The 24,885-nt window shown below is 34.6% G+C and overlaps 1 protein-coding gene across 1 annotated transcript; it reads right to left on the minus strand.

Moving 5' to 3' along the window:
* Positions 1-12,127: 12,127 nt before the first annotated feature.
* Positions 12,128-12,476, minus strand: LOC119665728 (ATP-dependent DNA helicase PIF1-like). The gene has a single exon (XM_038074964.1). It carries the CDS (start codon positions 12,449-12,451, stop codon positions 12,128-12,130), a length of 324 nt encoding a protein of 107 aa, XP_037930892.1. The 5' UTR covers positions 12,452-12,476.
* Positions 12,477-24,885: the final 12,409 nt, after the last annotated feature.

A 24,885-nucleotide genomic window follows, 5' to 3' on the forward strand; every position in this document is an offset into this window, starting at 1 on the left:
AGCGAAGCTCCCTCTTAATATCTGCCTGGCTCTGAATGTATATGCTCATAAGGCTATACATCAACCTTCACATGGACCTCACTGATTCAAAGGGACCCATGGGGCTTTTTACAAGATAACTACACGTCGGGTGGAGATAGCGGACCTGAGTTGGGACCCATTAATATGGAAAATTTAAATTTTAATAAACAAACAAAACTTTCTGCTACTGGAAGACCGGTAGCAACCCCAAGCAGAAGACTGCAAAACTCGAGTGGTACCTCCAACTCCACTTCCAATGAATTTAAAATCTCGTCGCAAATACCTTCTGGAAGCAGAAATACTGCATCTACCAGTCGGTATGTTGCCTCTTCTGTCACGGCCAAAAGCAGTGACAAGTCAGAACCCAGATCCACAAGGAGAATTCCACCCTCTAAAAAGGCCCATAACAACCGCCGTATGGCTACACGAATTCTGCAGCGCGTAGGTGAGATCCCGGCCGATAAAATCAGTCAACAACAGGCTTCATCCCTTGAATGGGCCAAAAGCATCTTGGCCAAATCAAGCAACAAAGAGGCTTCCAAACCGGACCAAGTGTCTAAAAGACAAAGGTCTCAGGAGGAAAAACCCCCTCTTACGAAAAAACCAAGAGTTCACAATGTACTGGTACGACCGTACAGTGAGGTTGCGAAGGACAATCTCATTATAGGTGTCCTGGATAGGAGTGCCGAGGAGAGGAGAATCCCCAAAGACAAATGGAAATGGGTGTCGGCCGCGCTGGCAGACATCTTCCTCCAAGTTTTGGAAGAAAACCCAGGACCTGCTCCTTCCTGCGAAGACGCGGGCTGGCACCAAGGACAAGTGAAATTGGTAGCTTGCAAGGATGCAAAATCGGTTGCCTTGTACAAGCCAGACTTAAAGCGGTAGACAAGAAGGATATTCCATCTCGTCCTAGGGCCAGGGTTTGGATTCCAACTAAACAAACTGACCCGGAGCAAATTCTGAAAATCATCAGGATCTGCAACCCCAACCTTCCAACTGGAAGTTGGAGGGTGGTGAAATTAGAGGAGCCTGTTGGACTGACCAGACAAGCTGTCTTTGTATTAAATGCGGAGTCATTGAAACCGCTCTCCGAAGTTAAATACGTAATCTCCTATGGCTTCGAGAAACTAAATCTCGAGGTCTATCGTACCGATGCCACGGAAGAACCGGAGAAGATTACGTCTGATCAGCCGTTGCTGGAGGAACCAGCTAAAGGACCAATGCTAAGACAGCAGACTTGTGAGGAAACACAGAGTGAAGACCTGCCAGATCAAATGGAGGTGGACTCGCTCTCTCTGATGTCTGAAGACAAATCGGATGCGGGGTCGGTGACCAGTCTGGGCAATCTATTCGATGAGAGTGGGCTCCTGGACTCGGATGACGAAGCCGACAAAACGGTGGTAGAGGTTCAAGTACCTGATGAAGGTGCTTCAAATTAATCTCCACCACTCTAAAGCTGCTTCAGCAAACCTTCTAATCCACCTTGACAGGGTGGAGCCGATGTTGTTCTGATCCAGGAACCATGGATACCTGAAAACCGGATCTGTGGAATCGGAACAAATGACTATAAACTTATCAGTAATACAGACTCAGGTAGACCTAGATCATGTGTGTTAGTTAAAAAGTACATTAATTGTTTCCTTTTGAATAATTTTAGTGATGACGACCAGACTGCAGTGAGTTTGGAAATCGACGGCAAAACCGTATGCGTGGTGTCATCATACATGGCCCACGACCATATAGGAAATCCACCACCGGGAATACTTAAGCAGCTCGTGATAACAGCAGCAGAAAGAATGACTGGTGTTGTGATTGGAGCTGATGCAAATGCTCATCACACAATCTGGGGAAGCTCGGACATAAATGAAAGAGGTGAGTCGTTATTCGATTTTATTCTAGATTATAATCTTTATATATGCAATACAGGAGTAGCACCTACTTTTATTATTGCAGGCAGAAAAGAAGTTTTAGATATTACGTTAACTATTGAAAACACAGATCTTGAGATTAAGGATTGGAGAGTTCTTGATGAACACTCATTCTCTGACCATTGTTATGTTCAATTCTATATAAATCTACAATGTCCAGTTGAGAAACCTTATCGGAATTATCGTAATACTAACTGGAATAGATATCGAACCAATTTACTAAATCTACTTCCTCTATATCCTATTGAAGAAGTAGAGACTCCTCAATCGCTAGATAACGTTGTGGAAACCTTCACAAAAGCTTGCAACATAGCCTTGGACCGTTCTTGCCCGCTGAAATCACAGAGGGGAAAGAAAAAGCCATTGTGGTGGTCCGAGGAAATAAGAGATCTTAGGAAATCAAGCAGAAACTTGTTTAACAAGGCCAAGAGAAGTAATCTTAACACTGACTGGGACATCTACAAAGTCAGTCTAAAAATATATAAAAATGAAATAAAAAGAGCCAAAACACGCTCCTGGAAAGCCTTCTGTGAAAGCGTGGAGGGTTGTCAAGGAACAGCAAGGTTTAGGCGCATTCTCTCGAAGAAACCCTCTAATCTAGTCTACTTAAAAGACGAGGTCAATGGGTGGACACATAGCAGCGAAGAATCGGTGGCATTGTTACTGAATATACATTTCCCAGATAGTGACATACCAAATAACCTTGAAATAAACCAGGGGTCTACATGTGACTCATCTGTGGTGAATAATATTGTCACCAGAAGGAAAATTAAATGGGCTATAGATAGCTTTCTACCATACAAATCACCGGGCCTGGATGGAATTATACCAGCCCAACTTCATGAAGCAAGGGACATCACTTGCAACTGGCTCACACCAATCTTTAAAGGTTGTCTTTCCTTAGGGCATATACCAGAGAAATGGAAATTGACAAAGGTCGTTTTTATTCCTAAAGCTGGCAAAAGCTCCCATATTACGCCTAAAGATTTTAGACCGATTAGTCTATCCTCTTTCCTCTTAAAAACTTTAGAAAGGCTTCTGGAGCATTTCATTAGGAAAGAGATACCAGATGAAAGGCTTTCAAAATCACAACATGCGTACTGTAAAGGAAGGTCTGTAGAGACCGCATTATCATCTCTAACTGGGATGATTGAAAACTCAATACAGCATAAAGAATACGCCCTTTGCGCCTTTCTTGATGTGGAAGGGGCTTTCAACAACATCCTTCCTCAAGTAATCGTCAACTCATTAAGAAAACTAGGAATTGACAATAGAGTAATCGAAGTCATTACCCAACTGCTGGTTGATAGGACAATCGTAGCGCAGTGGGGGGGAACGCTAGTAACTAAGAAGGTTAATAGGGGACTCCACAAGGAGGAGTACTTTCCCCCTCTTATGGCTAACTGCAGTTGATGATCTTCTTGTTGATCTAGATAGCGCAGGTTGTCAGGTGGTCGCGTACGCGGATGATCTTTCCTTGATTGCAAGGGGAAAATTTCTGAGTACAATTAGTGAGGTAATGCAGGGTAATCTAAATAAAGTATCCAAATGGGCCCATTGTAGCGGATTATCAATAAATCCAACCAAAACAGAACTAGTGCTCTTTTCAAGGAAATATAAAATTCCTGAATTCACACTACCTATCCTAGGAGGTCAAACTCTGACTCTGAATGATAAAGCCAAATATTTAGGTCTTATAATTGACAGAAAACTGAATTGGGGACCAAATGTTGTTGCACGTACCCAAAAAGCTATGGTTGCCTTTTACTGTTGTAGAGGCGCTATAGGCAAAAGATGGGGACTCTCACCGAAGTCCATTTTATGGATATATAATGTGGTGGTAAAACCAATTCTCTTGTATGGAGTGTTATTTTGGAGAAATACTCTGAATAAGTCAACACTATGCAAGAAATTGGAAAAGGTTCAAAGGACTGCACTGATGACATTAAGCGGAGCGTTAAAATCAACGCCGTCACTTGCCCTGAATGTTATCTTCAATATCTTACCTATCGACATCGCGGCGAAAGGCGAGGTAGCTGGGGCAGCTTTACGTATAAGAGAACTAGGAATTGGAAGCAGTTGTGGATGGATGCAAGATTCCATCCTCAGAGAAATTGATTTCATTCCGGATATAACAGACTACTGTACTACAATTACAATTGTGGACAGAAATCTTGAATTATTTATTCCTTCTAGGGAGACATGGAAAAACTACTCTGTAAACAGTGATAATCGCCTTAACTTCTTTACAGACGGCTCAAAGTTAGATGGACAAGTAGGAGGAGGAGTATACTGCCCTGAACTAGATCTCAGTATGAGTTTCAGGCTACCGGATCACTGCAGCGCTTTTCAAGCTGAAGAATCTGCTATATTGGAAGTTTCAGATTGGCTGGAACACAATGTTTCCTCCGTTAAATTTATAAACATATTTACTGACAGCCAGGCAGCTATAAAATCCTTAAACTCGTCGACCTTCAACTCGAGGTTAGTACTGAATTGTCTTACATCACTTATGGTGATGGCTGAATATTTTCGGATACGAATTATTTGGGTCCCTGGACATAGGGGCATCCAAGGCAACTGTATAGCAGATGAATTAGCAAGACATGGTACGACAGCACAAATTCTTCTGGAAAAAGAAAGTGTGTGTATACTAGTTGCTTCTTGTCGGCACCGAATAAAATTATGGACATACCAAATGTTTGAAAGAAGATGGTCAACAGTAACCAACTGCATAAAAACCAAGGAATTTTGGCCAAAAATAAGTAAGAAAAGATCGGGGGAATTAATCAATCTATCCCGAGCAAATTTATCCAGGATAGTGGGAATTATTACGGGACACTGCCCGTTGGGAGGACATGCCGTGAGGCTCAACATCAGGACCTCCTTACATTGTAGGCATTGCATGGAGGATGATGAAGAGGAAACACCAACACACCTTCTGCTACAGTGTCGTGCCTTCGCAAGACATAGACTATCCTACTTAGGGTCGCACTTTTTCTATTCATTAAGAGAGCTAGATTCTATTTCCATAGCTCGTGTCAATGGCTTTGTAGCCAATACCAAGTGGTTATAGCGATAGGTGTCAAATTCTTAGGGTATCACAATGGACCTCATGGTCTAAGTGAGTCTTCGGACGGCCCCAGTAACCTAACCTAACCTAACCTAATCTATTGTACATCACATATTGTATAATTAAATTATTATATTTAATATATTATATAATTCATATATAATATTTTATATGGTTAATATATGGTTAATTAATTTATCTACCTAACCCTGTATAAGATGTAATTTATTAAAAAATCTAAATATTACCCACGTGTTGTAATCATTTTTTTTTGATTAGTTTTGTAATCATTAGTGTACGCGTGTGTACATTTCTTCCAGATAGCTATTCTGTGTACGTATATACTATTGTGCAATTGGTGGTTCTCAGTTTAGGTCCACTATCCTCAAAACAGAACCTCGTGTCCGCATCAAGGGCGTGCTCGACAGTTAAAATCACAACAAGAAGATACCTTTACTTGTTGATTGTACATACTTTCGCTTTTATTGTTTTTGGTTAATGTGTAACCATTAATGTGCGCGTGTGAATATTTCTTCTAACCAGTTATACAGCTAACGTGTGCTAACTATTATAATATATCGTACATCTATATATATACTACATATGTACTATCGTACGTGTATACTATTGTGCATTCTATGGTTCTCGGCTTAGGTTCCGCTAAGCGCCAAATAGAACCTCGTGTCCGCATCAAGGTCGCGTTCGACAATTACAACAACAACAACAAGATAACTTGACTTGTTGATTACTGGTTATTATTTGCTTCCAATCAGTTAGTGTGCGGGTTCGTCAACGTCGCGTCTGACAACAACCACCGTAAGAGCAGTTCAATTTCGGAAAGTTCACTGCTGCTATTGTGACTTTTCGACTTCGTCAATCCTTTGCTGTTCTCGGGTATCTACAACTGTTTCAATGGCAACGGCAGAGCCAACCACTACGGCAGAACTGCCAGAACTAAAACAACAGCGAGCCTCGTCGAAAGCGAGCATTTCAAGGATCAAGGCGTTCGTCAAAGGAAAGAGCAATTCGCTTTCACAACCAGAACTGAAATGTCGACTAGGTATTTTAGAATCATATTTTAAACAAATCCTAGCTTTTCAGACATTGATCGAGAAATTAGATGCAACTGACACAGCTAGAGATGAATTAGAAGACCCATACGTTTCCACCAAAATATTATTCATGTCTCAACTGCAGGAAGAGGCCCACAATGCATCAGTGCTAGATGTAACAGCAATGATGCCCACCTCAAGTAAAAAATTACCACTGTTAAAATTACCTACATTCAGTGGTAAGTACTCGGATTATAACAATTTTAATTATTCGTTTCTCCAAATCATAGATCGCGAAATATACCTCACAAATATTGAAAAATTTAACCACTTACTGAACTGCCTTACTGGTCAAGCTCTAGAGACAGTACAGGCATTTCCTATTTCGAATGAAAACTATCCAAAGGCTCTGGATAGGCTTAAATCGCGCTATGACAATAATAGCCTAATCTTCGCCGAAAATATTGCGACACTATTTGATCTACCAGCAGTATCGGGTCAGTCAAGCCAACAACTTCGTAGTCTGGTAAACAATGCATCCGCTTTGTATGGTTCACTCTGTTCGCTAGGTACAGAGAAACAAATATGTGAGGCTCTACTTATCTCGCTAATCATGCAAAAAACGGACGCAATTACACGTAGGAAATGGAATGAATCGCGTAACTTCGACACATTACCCAGTTGGGAGGATTGCTCAAAATTGTTGGATAGGCATTGCCAGTTTCTCGAATCACTCGACAGTGGAAACGGCAATCAGTCATCACCACAACGTAAACCTAATAATCTTAACTCCAAGAGTAACAGACGCTCAAAACAATACGCATTTGTTGCATCTACATCCAGCAATTCTTGCTCATTTTGTTCTAGCAATGAACACCTAATACAGAATTGTCATCGTTTTAAGGCACTGGAGGTGGTTCAAAGGTTTGAAAAGGTGAAGAGCCTAAAACTCTGCATAAACTGCTTATCGCCACGCCATCATGTGGTTAATTGCACATCAACGTTTAAATGTAAGGTTTGCGCAAAGCCACATCACACTCTCTTGCATCATTCGCAATTGCCAACGAATATTAAGAGCGCGGGATCATCACGACGCACAGAACACGCTGCTATGCCCAACGACAACGTTGCCAGCCATTCCCATCTTAACATGTCATCGGCCGAGCAAATAATTCTAGCCACTGCATTGGTTTTAGTGAAGGATTCATCGGGAAGTTATCAAGTGGGTAGAGCCTTACTTGATTCATGCTCTCAGGTCAACTTCATAACGGAGGAGTTTTCAAAGAAGCTTAGTTTAGCAAAACATAAACATCGGTTGCATGTTTCCAGTATTGGTAGTTCGTTGACCAACATAAAGTATCAGACGCTCACATCAATCAAATCTCGTCATTCAAATCTTGAACTTGCTTTAAACTTTGGTATTACGAATCACACCGCATATCAACCAAGTTCTGAAATCGATATATCGTCGTGGAAGGTTCCACCAAATACACCTCTCGCCGATGAGCAATTCTTCAAATCCAAGCGCGTTGACCTTTTGCTTGGAGCTGAAAGTTTCTTTGACATTTTGTCTGTCGGTCAAATCAAACTAGGTGAAAATCTTCCAGTACTTCAAAAAACACTATTAGGATGGATCGAATCTGGCAAGTACAAGGGTCAGCCATTTGCATCACCAGCAGCAAAATACCTATTATCAGTTGAAGATACAGTTTCCGATCAATTAGAAATGATGTGGAAGATAGAGGAAGTGCAACCGGCTGCAAGGTCATGGTCACCAGCACATGTTGCGTGTGAGTCATTATATCGTGAAACGGTGCACCAAAATGCGACGGGAAGAATTGTCGTTCGGTTACCATTCAAAGATTCGCCAGATTGTCTTGGTTTGACACACAATATCGCCTTACGCCGTTTTTGTTCTGTAGAACGGCGCTTGTCATCTAATCGTGCACTAAAGCAAGACTATCAAGAATTCATGAAACAATATCGAGAGCTCGGACAGATGACGCGTGTTGAGACTCCGACAACCAACGAACCACATTATTATATCCCTCATCATTGTGTTTTAAAACCGTCGAGCACAAGCGACCAAGCTGAAGGTGGTTTTTTATGCGGCATGTCCAACAACATCGCAACGTTCATTAAATGATATTCTACTGGTCGGCCCGACAATTCAGCCGGAGTTATACTTGTTGCTACTTCAATTTCGTTTGCACCGATATGCCTTGACGGCTGACATTGTTAAGATGTACCGACAGATACTGATAGATAAACCAGATCGAAAATTCCAATACATTTTTTGGCGAGATACGAAGTCCGATCCTGTTAGTACTTACGAATTGAATACAGTCACTTATGGTACTGCATCAGCACCTTTCCTATCAACCAGGAGTTTGCAGTATTTGGCGGACAAATTTGAAACACAATACCCAATAGGCGCTGCACTCATTAAATCATCGTTCTTTGTCGACGACTTCTTAGGTGGAGCGGATTCCATTGATCAACTCACCAATATCAGACATCAGTTAACGGCCATTTTACAGATGGGTTGCTTCGATCTTGACAAATGGCATTCAAACCATCATGACTTCATCGGCGATACTACAACTACTACAATCTTGATACAGATACAGTCACCAGCGTCCTAGGCATCAAGTGGCACCAAATGCAAGATGTTTTCCTATTTTCGTTTAATGCGCAACCAGGTCATATTGTAACAAAACGCACCATCTTATCCCTTGCGTCTTCATTATTCGACCCACTTGGATTACTAGCACCCATCATACTCGTAGCAAAAATTATGATGCAAGAATTGTGGCTTTTGCGTGTGGACTGGGACGAGTCAGTCCCTCAAAATCTTCACTCAGCTTGGAAAACATTTATTCAAGATCTTACAACGCTTTCATCGGTTAAGGTGCCGAGATACTGCCTATCAATAAACTATCAACAGGTTGATGTACACGGTTTCTGTGGCGCTTCAATACGCGCATATGGTTGCTGCATATTTCTCCGATCACAAAATACATCAGGTAAGGTGACGGTCAGGCTATTCACTGCAAAATCCCGTGTGGCACCTATCAAACGGAAGTCGCTACCTAAACTAGAACTCTGTGGTGCCTTACTTCTTGCCAAACTGTATCAGAAGGTCCAACCAATATTTGCGCATTTTAAGGGTGAAACGTTTTTTTGGACTGATTCACAGATTGTATTACATTGGTTGAAGCAGCACTCATCAACCCTGTCTGCATTCGTTGGCAATCGAGTAGCGGAAATTCAAGATATTACCGCAAATGGGCAATGGAGACACGTTACTACCCAATCTAACGCGGCAGATGTTGTGTCGCGCGGCTGTAACATCCGCCAATTAACAGAGTCTTGTTGGTTTACGGGGCCGGAATTTTTGTTACTCGCTGATAAATACTGGCCGCATTTGAAATGTCACAACCTGGATATGGAAGAAGTCAATAAAGAGACGCGAAAGGTTGTATTCGTTAACACAAATGAAGACAACTACGTATTACAGGTATTGTCAAGATATAGTTCATACAACAAGATGCTACGAATAATAGCGCAGGTACAGCGATTCTATCATGTAACCAAGAATAAATTGAAGAACGGAGAATGTGCCCTCCAACCTATTCAGCTACAAAAGGCATATTATTATATGTATATGTATTATTTGGGTCATCCAACAGCAATTCTTTGAAATTGATATATAACGCCTACAACGAGGCAACCCAGCCGAAGGTACATTAAAGCATCTAAATCCTTTCCTGGACAATGTATTCGGTTATCCGTTACTAAAGGTGGGAGGTGCCTCGAGCTGAGTGACATCTCAGTAGGCCAACGTCACCCTATTCTGTTGCCTAAGGACTGTTATTTTGTGGAACTTTATGTTCGGCATGTACACTTGTGCAACTATCATGCAGGCGCAAAGGCACTAATTGCCCTTACTCGACTAAACTTTTGGATAATTAATATTCGAGAAATTGCACGCCGAGTCGTGCACTCATGTATTCATTGCGTGCGTTATAAACCCAAACTACTTAATCAAATGATGGGTAATCTCCCAATTGAACGCCTCACTCCATGTCGTCCATTCGCGCGTACTGTGGTAGATTTTTGCGGTCCGATATTAACGTATCTTTGAATTCGGGGACGGGTTCCATATAAGACCTATATAGCCGTGTTCGTTTGTTTGTCTACAAAGGCAGCTCATCTAGAAGCCTTGTCAGACTTATCTACGGAGGCATTTATTGCAGCACTGAAAAGGTTAATCGGTAGACGAGGGTTACCATCAGATATTGCGATAACGCCACAAACTTCGTTGGGGCCAACAACAAACTAGCAGAGTTAAAAAGGATGTTTTTCGAGAAGTCTAATCAAGTGATGCTGCAGATCTTTTGCAGCAACCAATACATAAATTTAAATTTTATACCGCCCCGAGCACCTCACTTTGGAGGTCTATGGGAAGTGGCTGTAAAAAGCGCGAAAGGCTATCTGTATCGAACACTATCAAATACTCGATTCACCTTTGAGGAGCTTGGAACAGCACTGATTGAAATCGAAGCCATCTTAAATTCGCGACCAATCACACCTCATTCTTGTGACCCGAGCGATTACGAAGCGCTAACGCCGGCACATTTTCTTATCGGTGGGCCGTTCAAAACACTACCTGAACCAAGTCAAACCGCAGTCAAACATCACTTCTAGCGCAGATGGTCTAAAGACTATCTGAATGAGCTGCAGATACGCACCAAATGGACAGAAGAACAATCTAACATCACCGAGGCGGCCCTGGTTCTAATCCATGAAGACAATATGCCTCCACAACGCTGGTTGATGGGCCGAATCGTGCGTTGCATCAGGGGTCCAGATAATTTGGTTCGTGTTGTTGATGTGCAAACCCCAAAGGGAGTAATACGCCGTCCAATCCACAAACTCGCACTATTACCAATTGAAAATCCTTTCAAGGGGGGCGGGATGTTAGAGCGGTTAAAGTCAAATTGTTAATATTGTAGGATTCTGTAGAATTATTATAATTAATGTGTTATATGATTTATATATTATATTTTATTATATTTTAATCTATTGTAAATCACATATTGTATAATTAAATTATTATAACTAATATATTATATAATTCATATATAATATTTTATATGGTTAATATATGGTTAATTAATTTATCTAACTAACCCTGTATAAGATGTAATCAAACCAACGGTTCTAATTCTTGTTTTTATTGCCTTTTGTTTTTTGCGCTCGAGATGAGCAATTTTTTGTTATATTTTTTGGCTGCAAGTAAACTCCGTTGGTTTGATTCTGTCTCTAGTTTTTCGATCGCGAACGTGTCAACACACGGGTACACACAAAAAAGTGATTAAACAATCAATAACCGAAATTGTATAAATTCAATTGTATAAATTAAATAAAATCAAATAAAGATCACAAAACCCAATTACAAAAACGCTTATAATTTACACACAGAATACTACAACGACAATGGGATGGTTTTCGAACGACGAGAATGTCAACCTACAACAAAAAACTGACGTCACCAACAACCTGCAGCAGAGCCAGAATACAACACATGAACTGGTAGTTTTAGCAACTAACATATTATTGTAATACTTATCATAATATATATAGCTCACAAGCTTAATATCTATTTTAAAAATTATGTCCATAAACATGCGCATAGAAATTTATCTAATGACGCATAATAAGCTGAGCAAAAAATTTATCTAACCTTTGTAAAGAAAAAAAAAAATATATACTTATATACTAGATGACCCGGCGAACGTTGTTTCCCCTTGCAATTAATTTTCCTAGTTCAGTTGAGTTATAATGTTTGTTGTTATTCAACTTAACCTTTAGCATTTTAATGCGAAAATTATTTTGAATTGATTTTTTCTTTTGAACTGCAAAAAGTTCACATGCATTACTTATGTTACGAATATTTTCAAGTTACTTCAAATCCTTATAAGCACTACATTTAAATGAAAAAAGGTTTTTTTAATATTATATTAACAGTTTTATTATGAGCTATTATGTTATCTTAAAGCTAAATCATGAACAATATTTTTTGTTAAGCCATTTTGACCGTATATACATAGATCAGAAGGTTTTCCAACACGGGAACATGCAACATATAGTTGCCCATGCGAAAAACATGGATATTCCAAATTCAGTCCACATACTTTTAATGTTTGACCTTGAGATTTATTAATTGTCATCGCAAATGCTAAACGAATTGGAAATTGCAATCGTTTGAATTGAATTGGAACATCGGTTGGTATAATTGGTATGCGTGGAAGCAATATATTTTCTCCTCTGAATTTTCCACTTAATATTGTTGATTCAATTAAGTTCCCCATAATCCTTTAAATTACTAATCTTGTTCCATTACATAATTTTGGTGGGTTTAGATTGTGTAATAAAATGATTGGTGAACCAACATTTAAAAGTAAATTGTGTGGTGGTAGTCCTGGCAAATCAAACGAATTTAAGAACTCAGTGGGATAATTCACAATCTCGTTTTCATCTACCACTGTGTCGATGGATTGTAACGAAATTAAATTACCAGGTAGCATAGCTTGAATTTTTGAATTGATTTCATCGACATCTAAGTTCTTGGCAGCCAGAATCGCTCTACTTTGAAGCCATTGATGGTTCTAATAATTTTGATATATGTGAGGAAATACGCTTTCTATTAATTCCTCTTTCGAATTAACAATTTTACAAAAATTTTCTGGCAATTTAATAAAGTGCGTATTTTCATGAAGACTTGCTTTGCTATTAACAATATCCAGCAATTGTTTGGCAAACAGTTCTGCAGCTAAATCTCTCTGTAGTCCAACACGCATGTTTTCGGTAATTCGCAATATATGGACACCGCCACAAAATAGATGATTTAAGGCAAGCATTGATTTCATCAGCATAAGTTGAACGTGGAATAACTGGCAATTTTTGTCTAAAATCACCTGCCAATAAAATTAAAGCTCCTCCAAGAAGTCTATCGTTGGCATTTAAATCTTTAAGTGTTCGATTTAATGCTTTCAATGTATACTTATGTGCCGTTGTGCATTCATCCCAAACAATGATGTGACATTTTCGAAGTACTTTAGCCATATTGGAATGTTTTTTTATATTGCATACTGCTTTTTCACATGAATGTATGTTTAGTGGCAACTTTAGTGCCCAATGGGCTGTTCTACCACCATCTAACAATGTCGCAGCGCTTCCAGATGATGTTAGTGCTAAAGCGATATTACCTTGCATCCTAACCTTTGCAAGAATGACTGAAATTAAGAAAGTTTTTCCAGTTCCACCTGGTGCATCCAAGAAAAAAAAGCCGCCTTCTTTTGCCGCAATTGCGTTCGAAACCTGATAATAAATGAGCTTTTGTTGGTGCGTTAACATTTGTTCGCTTCTTGTAACAAATTCAACCAAATCCTCAGAGCTATTCTGAAGTTCGCGCTGCATATCATTGTTAAATAGATCGGTTGCCAAACGATTTGGCGAATACAATCCTAATAATTTAAGTGGTTGATTTCATATAAGTAAACATAAGTCTTCGATCATAATCAAAGCTTCGTTATAAATTTCACGATTGAATTGAATACTTAAGTCATGATTTGTTGTTCTATGTCTATGTAGTATATTTGCTCATTGAGCATTTATATTTTTCCCACAATTCTTTGGGATTATTTGGAAAACATGTTGTCAACAATATGGTGAATAATTGACGAATTTGATGTGGAAAAGAACTTAATACTGCATCCCGGAGCGTGATGCTCCAATGATTATCGCTTTCCAGCAATTGCAATTCTCTACATGCATCATGATATGTATTGTATAGCTGACCATTGACAGTTCTCAAATACTCATACGATGTTGGACCGCGTACATTTATCAAAAGCAGTCTCGTTGTTTTGGATAAACATTATGTAAACGATCCAGTGTGTTTGCCGAAAATAATCCTGGATAACCATTGACTGCAACACCTCGTTTACGTGACTGCCACTTTTTTAAAGTTTTGTTCCATGTGAAATATGTTGGAACTTCCGAATAAAGTAAAGTTCTTGCGTATTGCCCAAAAATATTTTGTTGTTTTTTCAATTCAAAGAACTCGGTTAATGTAGTGTTATAGTTACAAAATGTAATTGTAATGTTATGGTGATGATCTTAATGCTTCGCCATGTAATGGTTGCAGGATGTTAGGATCGTCAAGATATAATAGCAGGATTGTTAGATAGAGTCTTCTCAATTAATATCACCAAATGATGTCTGAGTCCTGAAAGAATTCAAGGATCACTTATCGACCAGTGTAAGTGGAAACGACCTATCAGTATAGAGGAGAGTATTACTAAGCTCTTCAGCCGCTTATTGTTCTTTCAGCATCTAAATGCCGCATAGAACACGATTCAAATAAAAGACGTAACCTTGTCTTAAGTTAAATTGAATCTATTTTTATTATAAAAATTATGGGTATTTATACGTATTCTAGCTTATTTACTAAACAATTATTATTTACTTCTGATTGATTTGAGTAACCAATCAATGCCTTGGTTACTCCCATAAATTACATTAATTATTTTATTACATATATTTTATAAACAAATACTTTTCTAAAGCATTACAATAATACGTCATATATTGTTTTTAAAGAGTTAATGTACTTTCTAGAATTTAGGTCGGAATAGTGCAATGACCATACATGCTTATCATGTCTTATGTTACAAATGCATATTTGTAACAGCATGAGTCAAAATATTTCTTTTAAGTAATATGATCAAAGTCAAAGCGTCAAACCGACAAAAGTGCATATTATAATTTATGACACATTTATTTTGTCTGAATGAACAGTGGCTTGTCACATATGATATTAATGTAGGTCATGGACACTACACCCTACCCCTTTAGAAAAGTGTAAATTAATTGAATTGAATATTTAAGTAATTTGCACTACAACGATTTTATATAATTACAAGTGATTAATTTTTCATATATCATATTTCTTAAATTAATAATTTTATATATATATTTTTTTTTATATTGCTATAAATGTAATTATTATTTAATATGTGGATTCGTATCTAGTAAAATATTATTATTTAATATTTCCAATATGTAGTATTCGTATAATTCTTACTTAATATGATATTACTTTTAATTATGTCTTGACTTTCTTTTAATTTTAATTCTTTCTGCAGCTTATTAAATATTTCTTTCAGTTCTTGAAAGTTTATTTTATTTAATATTTCATCGTTTTCCGCCAGCGCTAGCTTTGTAATTTTTAAGTTGTTCAACTTGAATAATAACTTCTTCAGAATCAATTTTATCTCCGATAATGATTTCTCGTTAAATTCGACAACTATCTTATTTGCTGCTATAATATTTATTGCACTATTTTCATTGAACTTTTTATTTTTATGTTCAAGTACTTTTCCACCTTTAATATATTTTGCACTGTTTCTATTGAACTTTTTATTCTTATGTTCAAGTGCATTTTCTTCAATTCCATTTGCAGAATGGTTTACCTTTTTAAATTCAAGTTTCTTTACAAATCTTACATCTGTTTTTGATGTCGCGTTCCACATGTGGAGATGATCAATTTCCGTGTTAGCATTCAAGGTTTGCTTTTTACTTTCTTTATGTGCTTTAATATTTTTGCTCATTGTTCTAGTTAATACATTTATGTTTTTGGGTATCATTTCAATTAGTTGCTTTGAATCTAATTGAATCCTAGATAGTGCATCTGCGTTCGTATTCATTTTCCTTTGTTTAAATATAATGTTGAAGTTGTAATCCATTAAATCTATCCTAATCCTTATTAGTTTTGAGGATGGATTCTTGTGTGTAAAAAGACTAACTAGTGGTCTGTGATCAGTATATACCGTAAAATTTCGTCCATATAAGTATGGTCTAAAATAATTAATTCCCCAATGAATTGCAAGAAGTTCTTTCTCTATTACAGGCTTGTTTATTTCATGCTTGTTTAGAGTTTTACTAGCATAAGCTATTGGCTTATCATTTCCTATTTCTCCTTGTGACAAAACTGCTCCTAATGCATAATTAGAGGCATCTGTCGTTAATATAAATGTTTTTCAGAAATCTGTGTAACTTAAGATAGGTGGTGAAATTAACTTTGTTCTCAAACTTTCAAAAGATTTATCACAATCTTCCGACCAGCAGAATATTTGATTCTTCTTTAGTAAGTTATTGAGAGGTCTAGCTATTTCAGCAAAATCTTGTATAAACCTTCGATAATAATTGCACATGGCAACAAATCTTCGAACTTCATCAGAATTTCTAGGTTTCGGGTAATTTCGGATCACTTCATGTTTGCTTGGATCAGTGCATACACCTTGCGCTGTTATTAAATGTCCAAGATATACAACTTCTGGTTGTAAAAAATCACATTTTTCAGGGTTTAATTTAAGATTATGTTCTTGTAGTCTACTAAATATTTTTATTAGATTTTCATTTTGATTTTTTAAATTTGAACCGAATATTATTATGTCATCTACATATAAAAATGCGGACGAATCCAAACCAGTTAATGCTAAAGTTAGCATTCTTTGAAAACTATTAGTTGAAATTTTTAAGCCAAAAGGTAATCTTTTAAAATGAAAATGACCTGTATTGGTTGAGAACGCAGTTAAATGTTTCGATTTATTGTTAAGTGGAATCTGATGAAAACTACTAGTCATATCAAGTGTAGAAAAATATTTCGCTTTACCTAATATATCTAGAACGTCTGCTAAACGAGTTAGTGGAAATTTATCATCTACTACTTTGTTATTCAGCTGTCTGAAATCTATTACTAATCTCTATTTCTCTTGTCCATCTTTATTCTTTTTCAGAACTAATAAGATTGGTGAATTATAAGGACTTGTTGACGGTTCTACTATGTCTTCTTTTAGTAATTTATCTACCTGTTTATTCACTACATGTAATTGCGTATTCGGAGTTCTGTAATTTTTTATGTAAACTGGTGTTTTATCTGTAGTTGATATATGCTGCTCATAAAAATTATTAATTGTTAGAGTTTCTCCTTCTAAATGAAATATTTCCTGGAAGTCTTCACAAATGTTTAATATCGAATTTTCTGCTTTTTGATCTAAACATGGGAGTTTCAATAACTTCTTTATTCTATCAAATCTATTAGCATATAGGGACGCTCTGTTATAATTTAATATGTTATAATCTTCTAATTTTTTTATTTCAATTTTTGCATTTTTTATGACTACTGGTGTTTCTCTTGTATTTAATATTCGAATGTGTTTTATACCTATTCCTGGTATTACGGAATTAGCTATAAATACTCCTTTCATTATCTCTTTACCACAAATTATACTATCTTCATTTATATCTAATTTTATAGGTTGAACTACTTTTGCTCTAGGGGGCAGTGTTATATATGCCAAATTTTTTGTATTTATATTTATAGGTAAGATTATTTCATCCTCCTGATAAGGCATCGTTAATGTACATGTTTCATAATCTATCTTGCAGTTATGCTTTAATAAGAAATCTCTACCTAATATGCCGTCAGTTGGCAGATTGATATTGGGTTTAACGATATTGAATTCATAAGATATACTTTTCTCATTTAAAAATAATTTTGTTTTTAATAATCCTTCTGTAGATATTCTACTATTACAAATGTCATTTAATTTGCAATTTTTCGAAGTATCTATTTTTAAATTTTTATTTTCTAATAAATCTCTCTTTAATATTAATATTTCGGCGCCCGTATCTATTAGTAAAGTAATAAACTAATTGCTAATTGAAGTTTTTATTGTTATACAGTTAGAAATGTTTTTTGCCGAAGTAAAATTTAATACTTTCGAATGTTCTTGTTGATATTTGAGTTTACGTTCCCCGGAGTATTGTGACCGGGGGTGTTCCCGTTTTTTTGTTGAAAATTATTGAAATTTCTTGTTTGACTATTGTAGTTGCTTCGTTGATTGCTGTACTTGTTTGCAAACCTCGTTGAGTCATTGTTTCCATGACTTCTGTCATTTCTTGATCTATATCCCTGGTTGTTTGATTTATAGTTAAAGTTTCTGTATGTATTTTGCATCAGACTTCTGTTTTGTGTCTCAACATCTGTTGCAATCTGTATGGCTTCAGATAATGTCGATATCCTGGCTGCTATAACCACATTTCTTATCTTCTCATTCAGCCCATTTGTGAATGTACTGAGGCCTAATTCATCTGTCAGTTTTAGTATGACATCTCTATTCTCATCTCCTTGCTCTGAAATGTATATTTGATTAAGCATTGCTATTTGTTCTTCTATTTTTAAAGCATATTGAGCAATCATTTGTATGCCTTGACGCATTCGAGTAAGATTGTTTTGTATGATTAAGGGATTGGCTTTTGGTTTGTAAATTGTGTTTAGCTTCTTAATGAAATTTTTTATTGTGTCATCTTCCTCAATTGCAACCAATTTATTTTTAACTCAATCAGAAAGTTTAGTTGATCTTACAAAATTTAGTAGAATGGTTCTCTCTACTTCATCCTTCAATGAACCTGAGTAGAATTGCAAAGTACCGGTAAAGTTAGATAAAATTTTTACATTTCCATTAAATTCAGGAATTATTTTTGAAGCTGTTAACATGTCAAAATTAGCCATTTTATCAAGTTTTGATATTGTACTCTCGCTAATCTGCTCTGGTTTGTTTTTTAAATATTTATTTATTTCCTCTACTATTGTGTCAAACTTCGTTCTTACTAATTGTAACTGTTTTATGTCAGTATTTTCTTCTATTTCTAACCAAATTTGTTTTATATAATTCTTAGTTATCCTAATATATTTATCAGTATAAGTTCTTTTCGAATTTTTCTTTAGATTAGATAATATATATTTTAAATCTGTCAAATCCATTTAAAATTTTATCTAAATTTAAATATTTTTATTAATACATATAATAATATTATTATTGTTATAATTATTGCTATCAATATTATAGCAGTTGTTTCTATGTTTTTTATTATTAAAATATCGCTTCTAGAATACATTATAAGTTTTTATTTATTTATAAAAAAAATTTTTTTTTATATATATAGCATTATACATTAATATTTCTTAATCTCCTGTTGTGACATTTCCAGTTTTATTTATTTTTTTTTTTTTTTTTTAAATTTAAAAATTAAATCGTTTGCATAATCGATAATGTACTGGTGTGTATTCAAATGTTTATTAAGCATTTTTTTGTGTGGAAACTTTTACCACAAACAAAACAATTATAACTTTCCATTCGTTATTGTAAAATAACTATAATTGAATATCTCTAATTCTAATTGTAGAATTAGAAGATGATTATTAAACAGCTTTAGTTAATTGGGCAGGCTTTTTGCTATTGAACTCTGTTGTGTTTTTATATCTTTATTTAATTATTTACAGAAAAACTTGTTCATAACAAATCCTTTGTTTTACATATTTTTAAAATAAAATTTCATTTAATAAATTTACTTAAAGTAAAACCATTTATTTAAAATAAAATTTAACTTAATTAATTCTATATCAAATCACAAAATTACTTTATTCTATATAGAACATTATAAGTTATTTTATGTTAATTTTTTAAACTTATTTATTAACAAACTTTTCATGTTGTGTTCTAAATTATTCGCCGAAATTTTACTAATCTTAATTAATTTTTAATAAATAAATATATATAAGTGACAATTTTCAATAAAAACGATTTTTTTATTTTTTAAATGAAAACTTTATTAGTACTTTGCACGATGCAAGCTTAACTTCTACTGACTAAAAAAAGGTTTTACCTGCTTAGCGCAGCAAGTTCTTTTTTGTTCAATTTAATGATGTTGGGAGAGAGCTTAATGTCACTCCTCCCACCTTAAAAATAAGCAATATTCCTATTGCGTTAAATACACATAATATTTCATATATTTTATAATATTTTATATTATATTTTATAAAGGATAGTTGTAATAATAATATCTGTTTTAATTGATATAAATTTATACAATACAATATATAAAAATAATAAAAAAAAATACAATTTCATTTATGACATTAATTTCTTCAAATTTTCTTCTTCTTTTTTTTTTTTTAAAATATACGTTAATTATATTAATATAATCTATTTTAATTTTTTTTAATCCATTTTAATAGTTTACAAATATATTTTATAAGAGATGATTATAATAACAGTATTCGTTTTAATCGATATAAATTTATACAATACAATTTCATTTGTGACTATTTTAAAATTTTTTTTTTCGTTTAAATTGACTTTTATATTTTCTTATATTCTTGTTTTTGAATTTAACTAAAAAGTGTTCATTGTAACTATCAGCTCGAACTAATGCTACTTGCTTAAATGGATTTTTTGTTTTATCAAGACGTTTTCTCACATTTTCAGCGTTGATTAAACCAATATTTATCGAATTTTCTTTTCGTGTTTTATTTAAATTGTTAATTCTATTTTCTTTAATGAGTTGTGAGTCAAATTCTGGAGGTAATCGGTTAAAAAATATGTTATATGGAGTTTGACCAGTAGTAGAATGTATTATGGTGTGATTATATGTGAAAACGGATTGTTCGAATTGAACATATTTTAGTTCCCTGTCATCTGAGGTGTTAATTATTCTAAGTTTTTCATTCAAGGTTTTATGGAAACGTTCAATGTCTGCTATACCGGTTTTTCCAGTACAAACTTCTATTTTAATATTTAATTCATTACACCATTCTTTGATATTGACGTTATTAATGCCTTGATCTTGGTCAATTTTCAATACTTTAGGAGGTCCCATTGTGTTAAATATTTTAATAAGAGCTCTCTTTGTTTCTAGCCAATTTAATGCTTGTACTTCTTCAATTGTACTGAATTTTGAGTACAAATCTATACATGTTAGAAAATGTTTTTTTTCCCATTCCCAGAAATCTATCACATATTTTTCTCTAATTTCGTAAACTGGAGGAGTGATTTTAAATGGCATTTTGTTTGCAACGTGGTCATATTTGCATCGATTGCACAAATCACATTCATTGATGATTTTAGTAATTTCTTTAAAATAGTTAGGAAAATAATATCTTTTCTTGAATTGATATATAATTTTTTCAATTCCTTGATGAAGTCCTTCTAAGTGGATTTCAAGAATTTTAGTTTTAAAGTCGGTGTAATTAGGGATATTTTCCAGTTCCTTACTTGCTCTCAGAATCTTATGACGTCTATTGCAAACCAAGGTTTTGAAAATATTTTGAAATCTTAAAAAGTCTTCATTATTTGGCATAAAAATAGCCATGGTATTAGTTAGTAAAAATGACTTTATAATGTCTTTTGTTTGTTCAGTATTTAATTCTATATATTTAATTGTGGTAACACAATTTTTGAATATATGCTCTACATGTGTACTATTTTCATTAGATCTTATTAATCTCAACTGTCTTTTAAAGACATTGAGTGGTCTTTCCGCAATTGGGATAAAGTTTTGACTATCTGATGTAGAATGAATGGTGGCAATATCAGATGGAATTTCATCAAAATTACATTCTTCAATTTGAATACGTGACAGAGAATCTGCCACATGATTTTCTCTCCCTGGAATATACTTCACAGTGAAATCATATTCATTTAGTTTCCATTTCCACCTTTGCAGTTTAGAGTTGGGTTCTTTTAAGTTGTGAAGCCACTGAAGTGGGCGATGATCACTATTTACAACAAACTTCCTGCCAAAGAGGTATGGACGAAAGTACTTTGTGGCCCAAACAACAGCGAGCAGTTCTTTTTCTGTGGTAGAATAGTGTGATTCATGCTCATTCAGGGTGCGACTAGCAAAGCAAACTGGCCGACCTTGTTGACTTAAAACTGCACCCAGTGCAGTATTTGAAGCATCTGTTGTAAGTGTAAAATCTTTTTTATAATCTGGGTAGACCAAAACAGGGTCTTTTGTTATTAAGATTTTGATTGTATCAAACGCTTTGTTATATTCCCTATCAGTTATATTGACTTTGTTGCCTTTTTTTAAGCAATGAGTTAGGGGTTTTGTTATCTTAGAAAAATCTTTTATAAATTTTCTATAGAACCCTGCTAGTCCCAAGAATTGTTTAATTTCTTTTTCATTTTTCGGTAGTGGATATTTTAAAATAGCTTCGATTTTATTTGGATTTGGCCTGATTCCCTCTGAGGTTACAATATGCCCTAAGAATTCGGCTTCTTTCTTAAGAAACTCGCTTTTATCCAATTGGATTTTTAAATTAGCTTCACTTAATCTGCTAAAGACTCTATCGAGAGCTTCAATGTGCTCCTGGAGTGAAGTACTGAAAACAATTATGTCATCTAAATATACTAAACATTCCTTCCCAATTAATCCATCCAAGATTGTATTCATCAATCTTTGAAACGTGGACGGAGCGTTTTTTAGCCCAAATAGCATACGCAAAAATTCAAAATGACCATTTCTAGTTGAAAAGGCTGTTTTCATTCTATCCTTTGGATCCATTTCTATCTGATGGAATCCTTTTGTAAGATCAATTGTACTAAAATATAAACACCTGCCAAGTTTGTCAAGTATTTCATCCATTAAGGGTATCGGATATTTATCACTAATAGTTATATCATTCAATTTACGGTAATCGATTACGATTCGCCATTTCTGAATTTTTGAAGCATCTAACTTCTTAGGCACCACCCAAATTGGTGCAGAATAAGGCGATTTACTGTGACAAATAATCCCCTGATCTAACATTTCTTTTATTTGTGTATCGACTTCTGATTTGTGGACTTCAGGGTATCTGTAGGACTTAACATATATAGGATCATCATGAGTTGTGTTGATTCGATGTTTGATTTTATTAGTAAATGTTAATTTATCGCCTACTTTATACCATAAATTTTCAAACTTATTTAATATCTTATTTATTTCGCTTAATTCTTCATCATTTAAATGATTTAGTCTAAATTTCGGTTCATAAGCATTGCTATTGAAGTGAAGTTCTTTAATTTCATTATCGAAATTATTTTTAAATTTATAAGTAATATTGTTTAATATAACATTTTTATGAACAACGTCAATTTTCGCTTGAAGCTGTTGAAGTACATCGAAACCTAGAAGGCCATCGTAATTTTTAGAGAGGTCACACACATAAAATTTCAAATAATTTTTTCCTTTATCATAATAAACCTCTTGAATATTGTTTAATGTAATTTGCCCTGTTATTGTTGCTACTGTTATTGGTTTTACTTTTAATATTGGAGATTTTAAGATATTGGGTTGAACAAGGCTTACTGATGAACCTGTATCAATAAGAAATTCAAAGGTTTGATTTTGTAATTTTAATTTTATTTTTGGTAAGAGTCCGGGGCTTCTAACCGAAAATTTTCGTTATCAGCCTCCGGAGCTCTATTAAAGTTTTGGTTTCGCGAACCGTGATATTTATTAGGGTTCTTATATGGTATATTATAGGAACTATTACCATAATGATCAATACTGCATGCATTTTGATGCGAGTTTCTAACGTTATTGAGTTGAGAACCTGATTGTTGGTTATGATGAATATTTTTCCCAACTACAATATTGTTATATTCATCATTCTCCTTTAAAATTTTTATAGCAGAGTTAACGTCTGCAGCCATGTTCGCATTAATTAGAGCCGTTAAGTGGTAGGGTAGTCCCTTTTTCAGTGTTTTTACACTTAACATTTTTAGTTCATTGAGCAAGAAGTTAATATTTGTTATGTTGGTTTCTTTTAATTTAATATTATCCCTAACTTTACATATTTCGGAATTAATTTCTTCGCAAAATTCTCTAACTTTACCTTTAAATTTGATATTACTTACTAATAGTAGTTGCGTTGTGAGTGGACTGGAATCCGTAAACTCATCAATCAAATGTGCCTTCAACTCCTCCCAACAAGTTGGTTGCTCTCTTCTTACTAAATTCAGGGCTTCTCCACGAAGAGTGCTAATTACGCACTGAAAGTAAAATGGTTTTTCTTCGCCCGTAAGAGATGAAGACTCTGGTATGATTGCATTGATGCTATCGATATGCAGTGCCAGGTATTTATTGTCGCCATCAAATGGAGCGATCAGTTTTACACCTGCCACCGTTCTATCTCTTCTTTCTCTTCCTTCAATCATGGTGTTAACACTCGTTTTTTCTTCGGTCATTTTGGACAACTGATTTTAGATGGTGACAATGTTAGATCCTCTAAAAATTGTTGTATACGTTTTGTGGAAAATTTTGGTAGCGAACTCTGCCGTAATTGCACAAAAATTAGGAATATTTTGTACTTTTGATTTATCTTATTTTTTTTTTTTGTATTTCCTTTTTTTATTTTATAATCTTTTCGTCGGATTCATCAATTTATATAATAATAAACCATATTTTTAAAACAGTTATTAATATTAAAAAACAGAATTGATTAAAGATAATAACTAATTAATTGTTCTTGATTTGTGTAATTTTTCTTAATTACTTTTAAACATGTAGGAAAAAAAATTGTTATTCTAAGTCTTTACTGCTGGTTTGTTTTATTTTAATAAATTTTAAGTTTAAATTTAAAACTTTAAAGCTTCACAATTAGAAATGCAAAGTTCGTTTTAAAAATTGTTATTCTAAGTCTTTACTGCTGTTTTGTTTTATTTTAATAAATTTCAAGTTTAAATTTAAAACTTTAAAGCTTCACAATTAGAAACGCAAAGTTCGTTTTTAAAAATTGTTATTATTTTTTTTTTTTAAAAAAAAAGGTTTAATATTCTACTTCTCTGAATATAATTTTTTCTCTTTACTAGGTTCTTGATCAGCTTCTACAGTTAAAGTTAAATTCCTG

The sequence above is a fragment of the Teleopsis dalmanni genome, chromosome 1, assembly GCF_002237135.1.
Source record: "Teleopsis dalmanni isolate 2A chromosome 1, ASM223713v2, whole genome shotgun sequence".
NCBI classification, from domain to species: domain Eukaryota; kingdom Metazoa; phylum Arthropoda; class Insecta; order Diptera; family Diopsidae; genus Teleopsis; species Teleopsis dalmanni.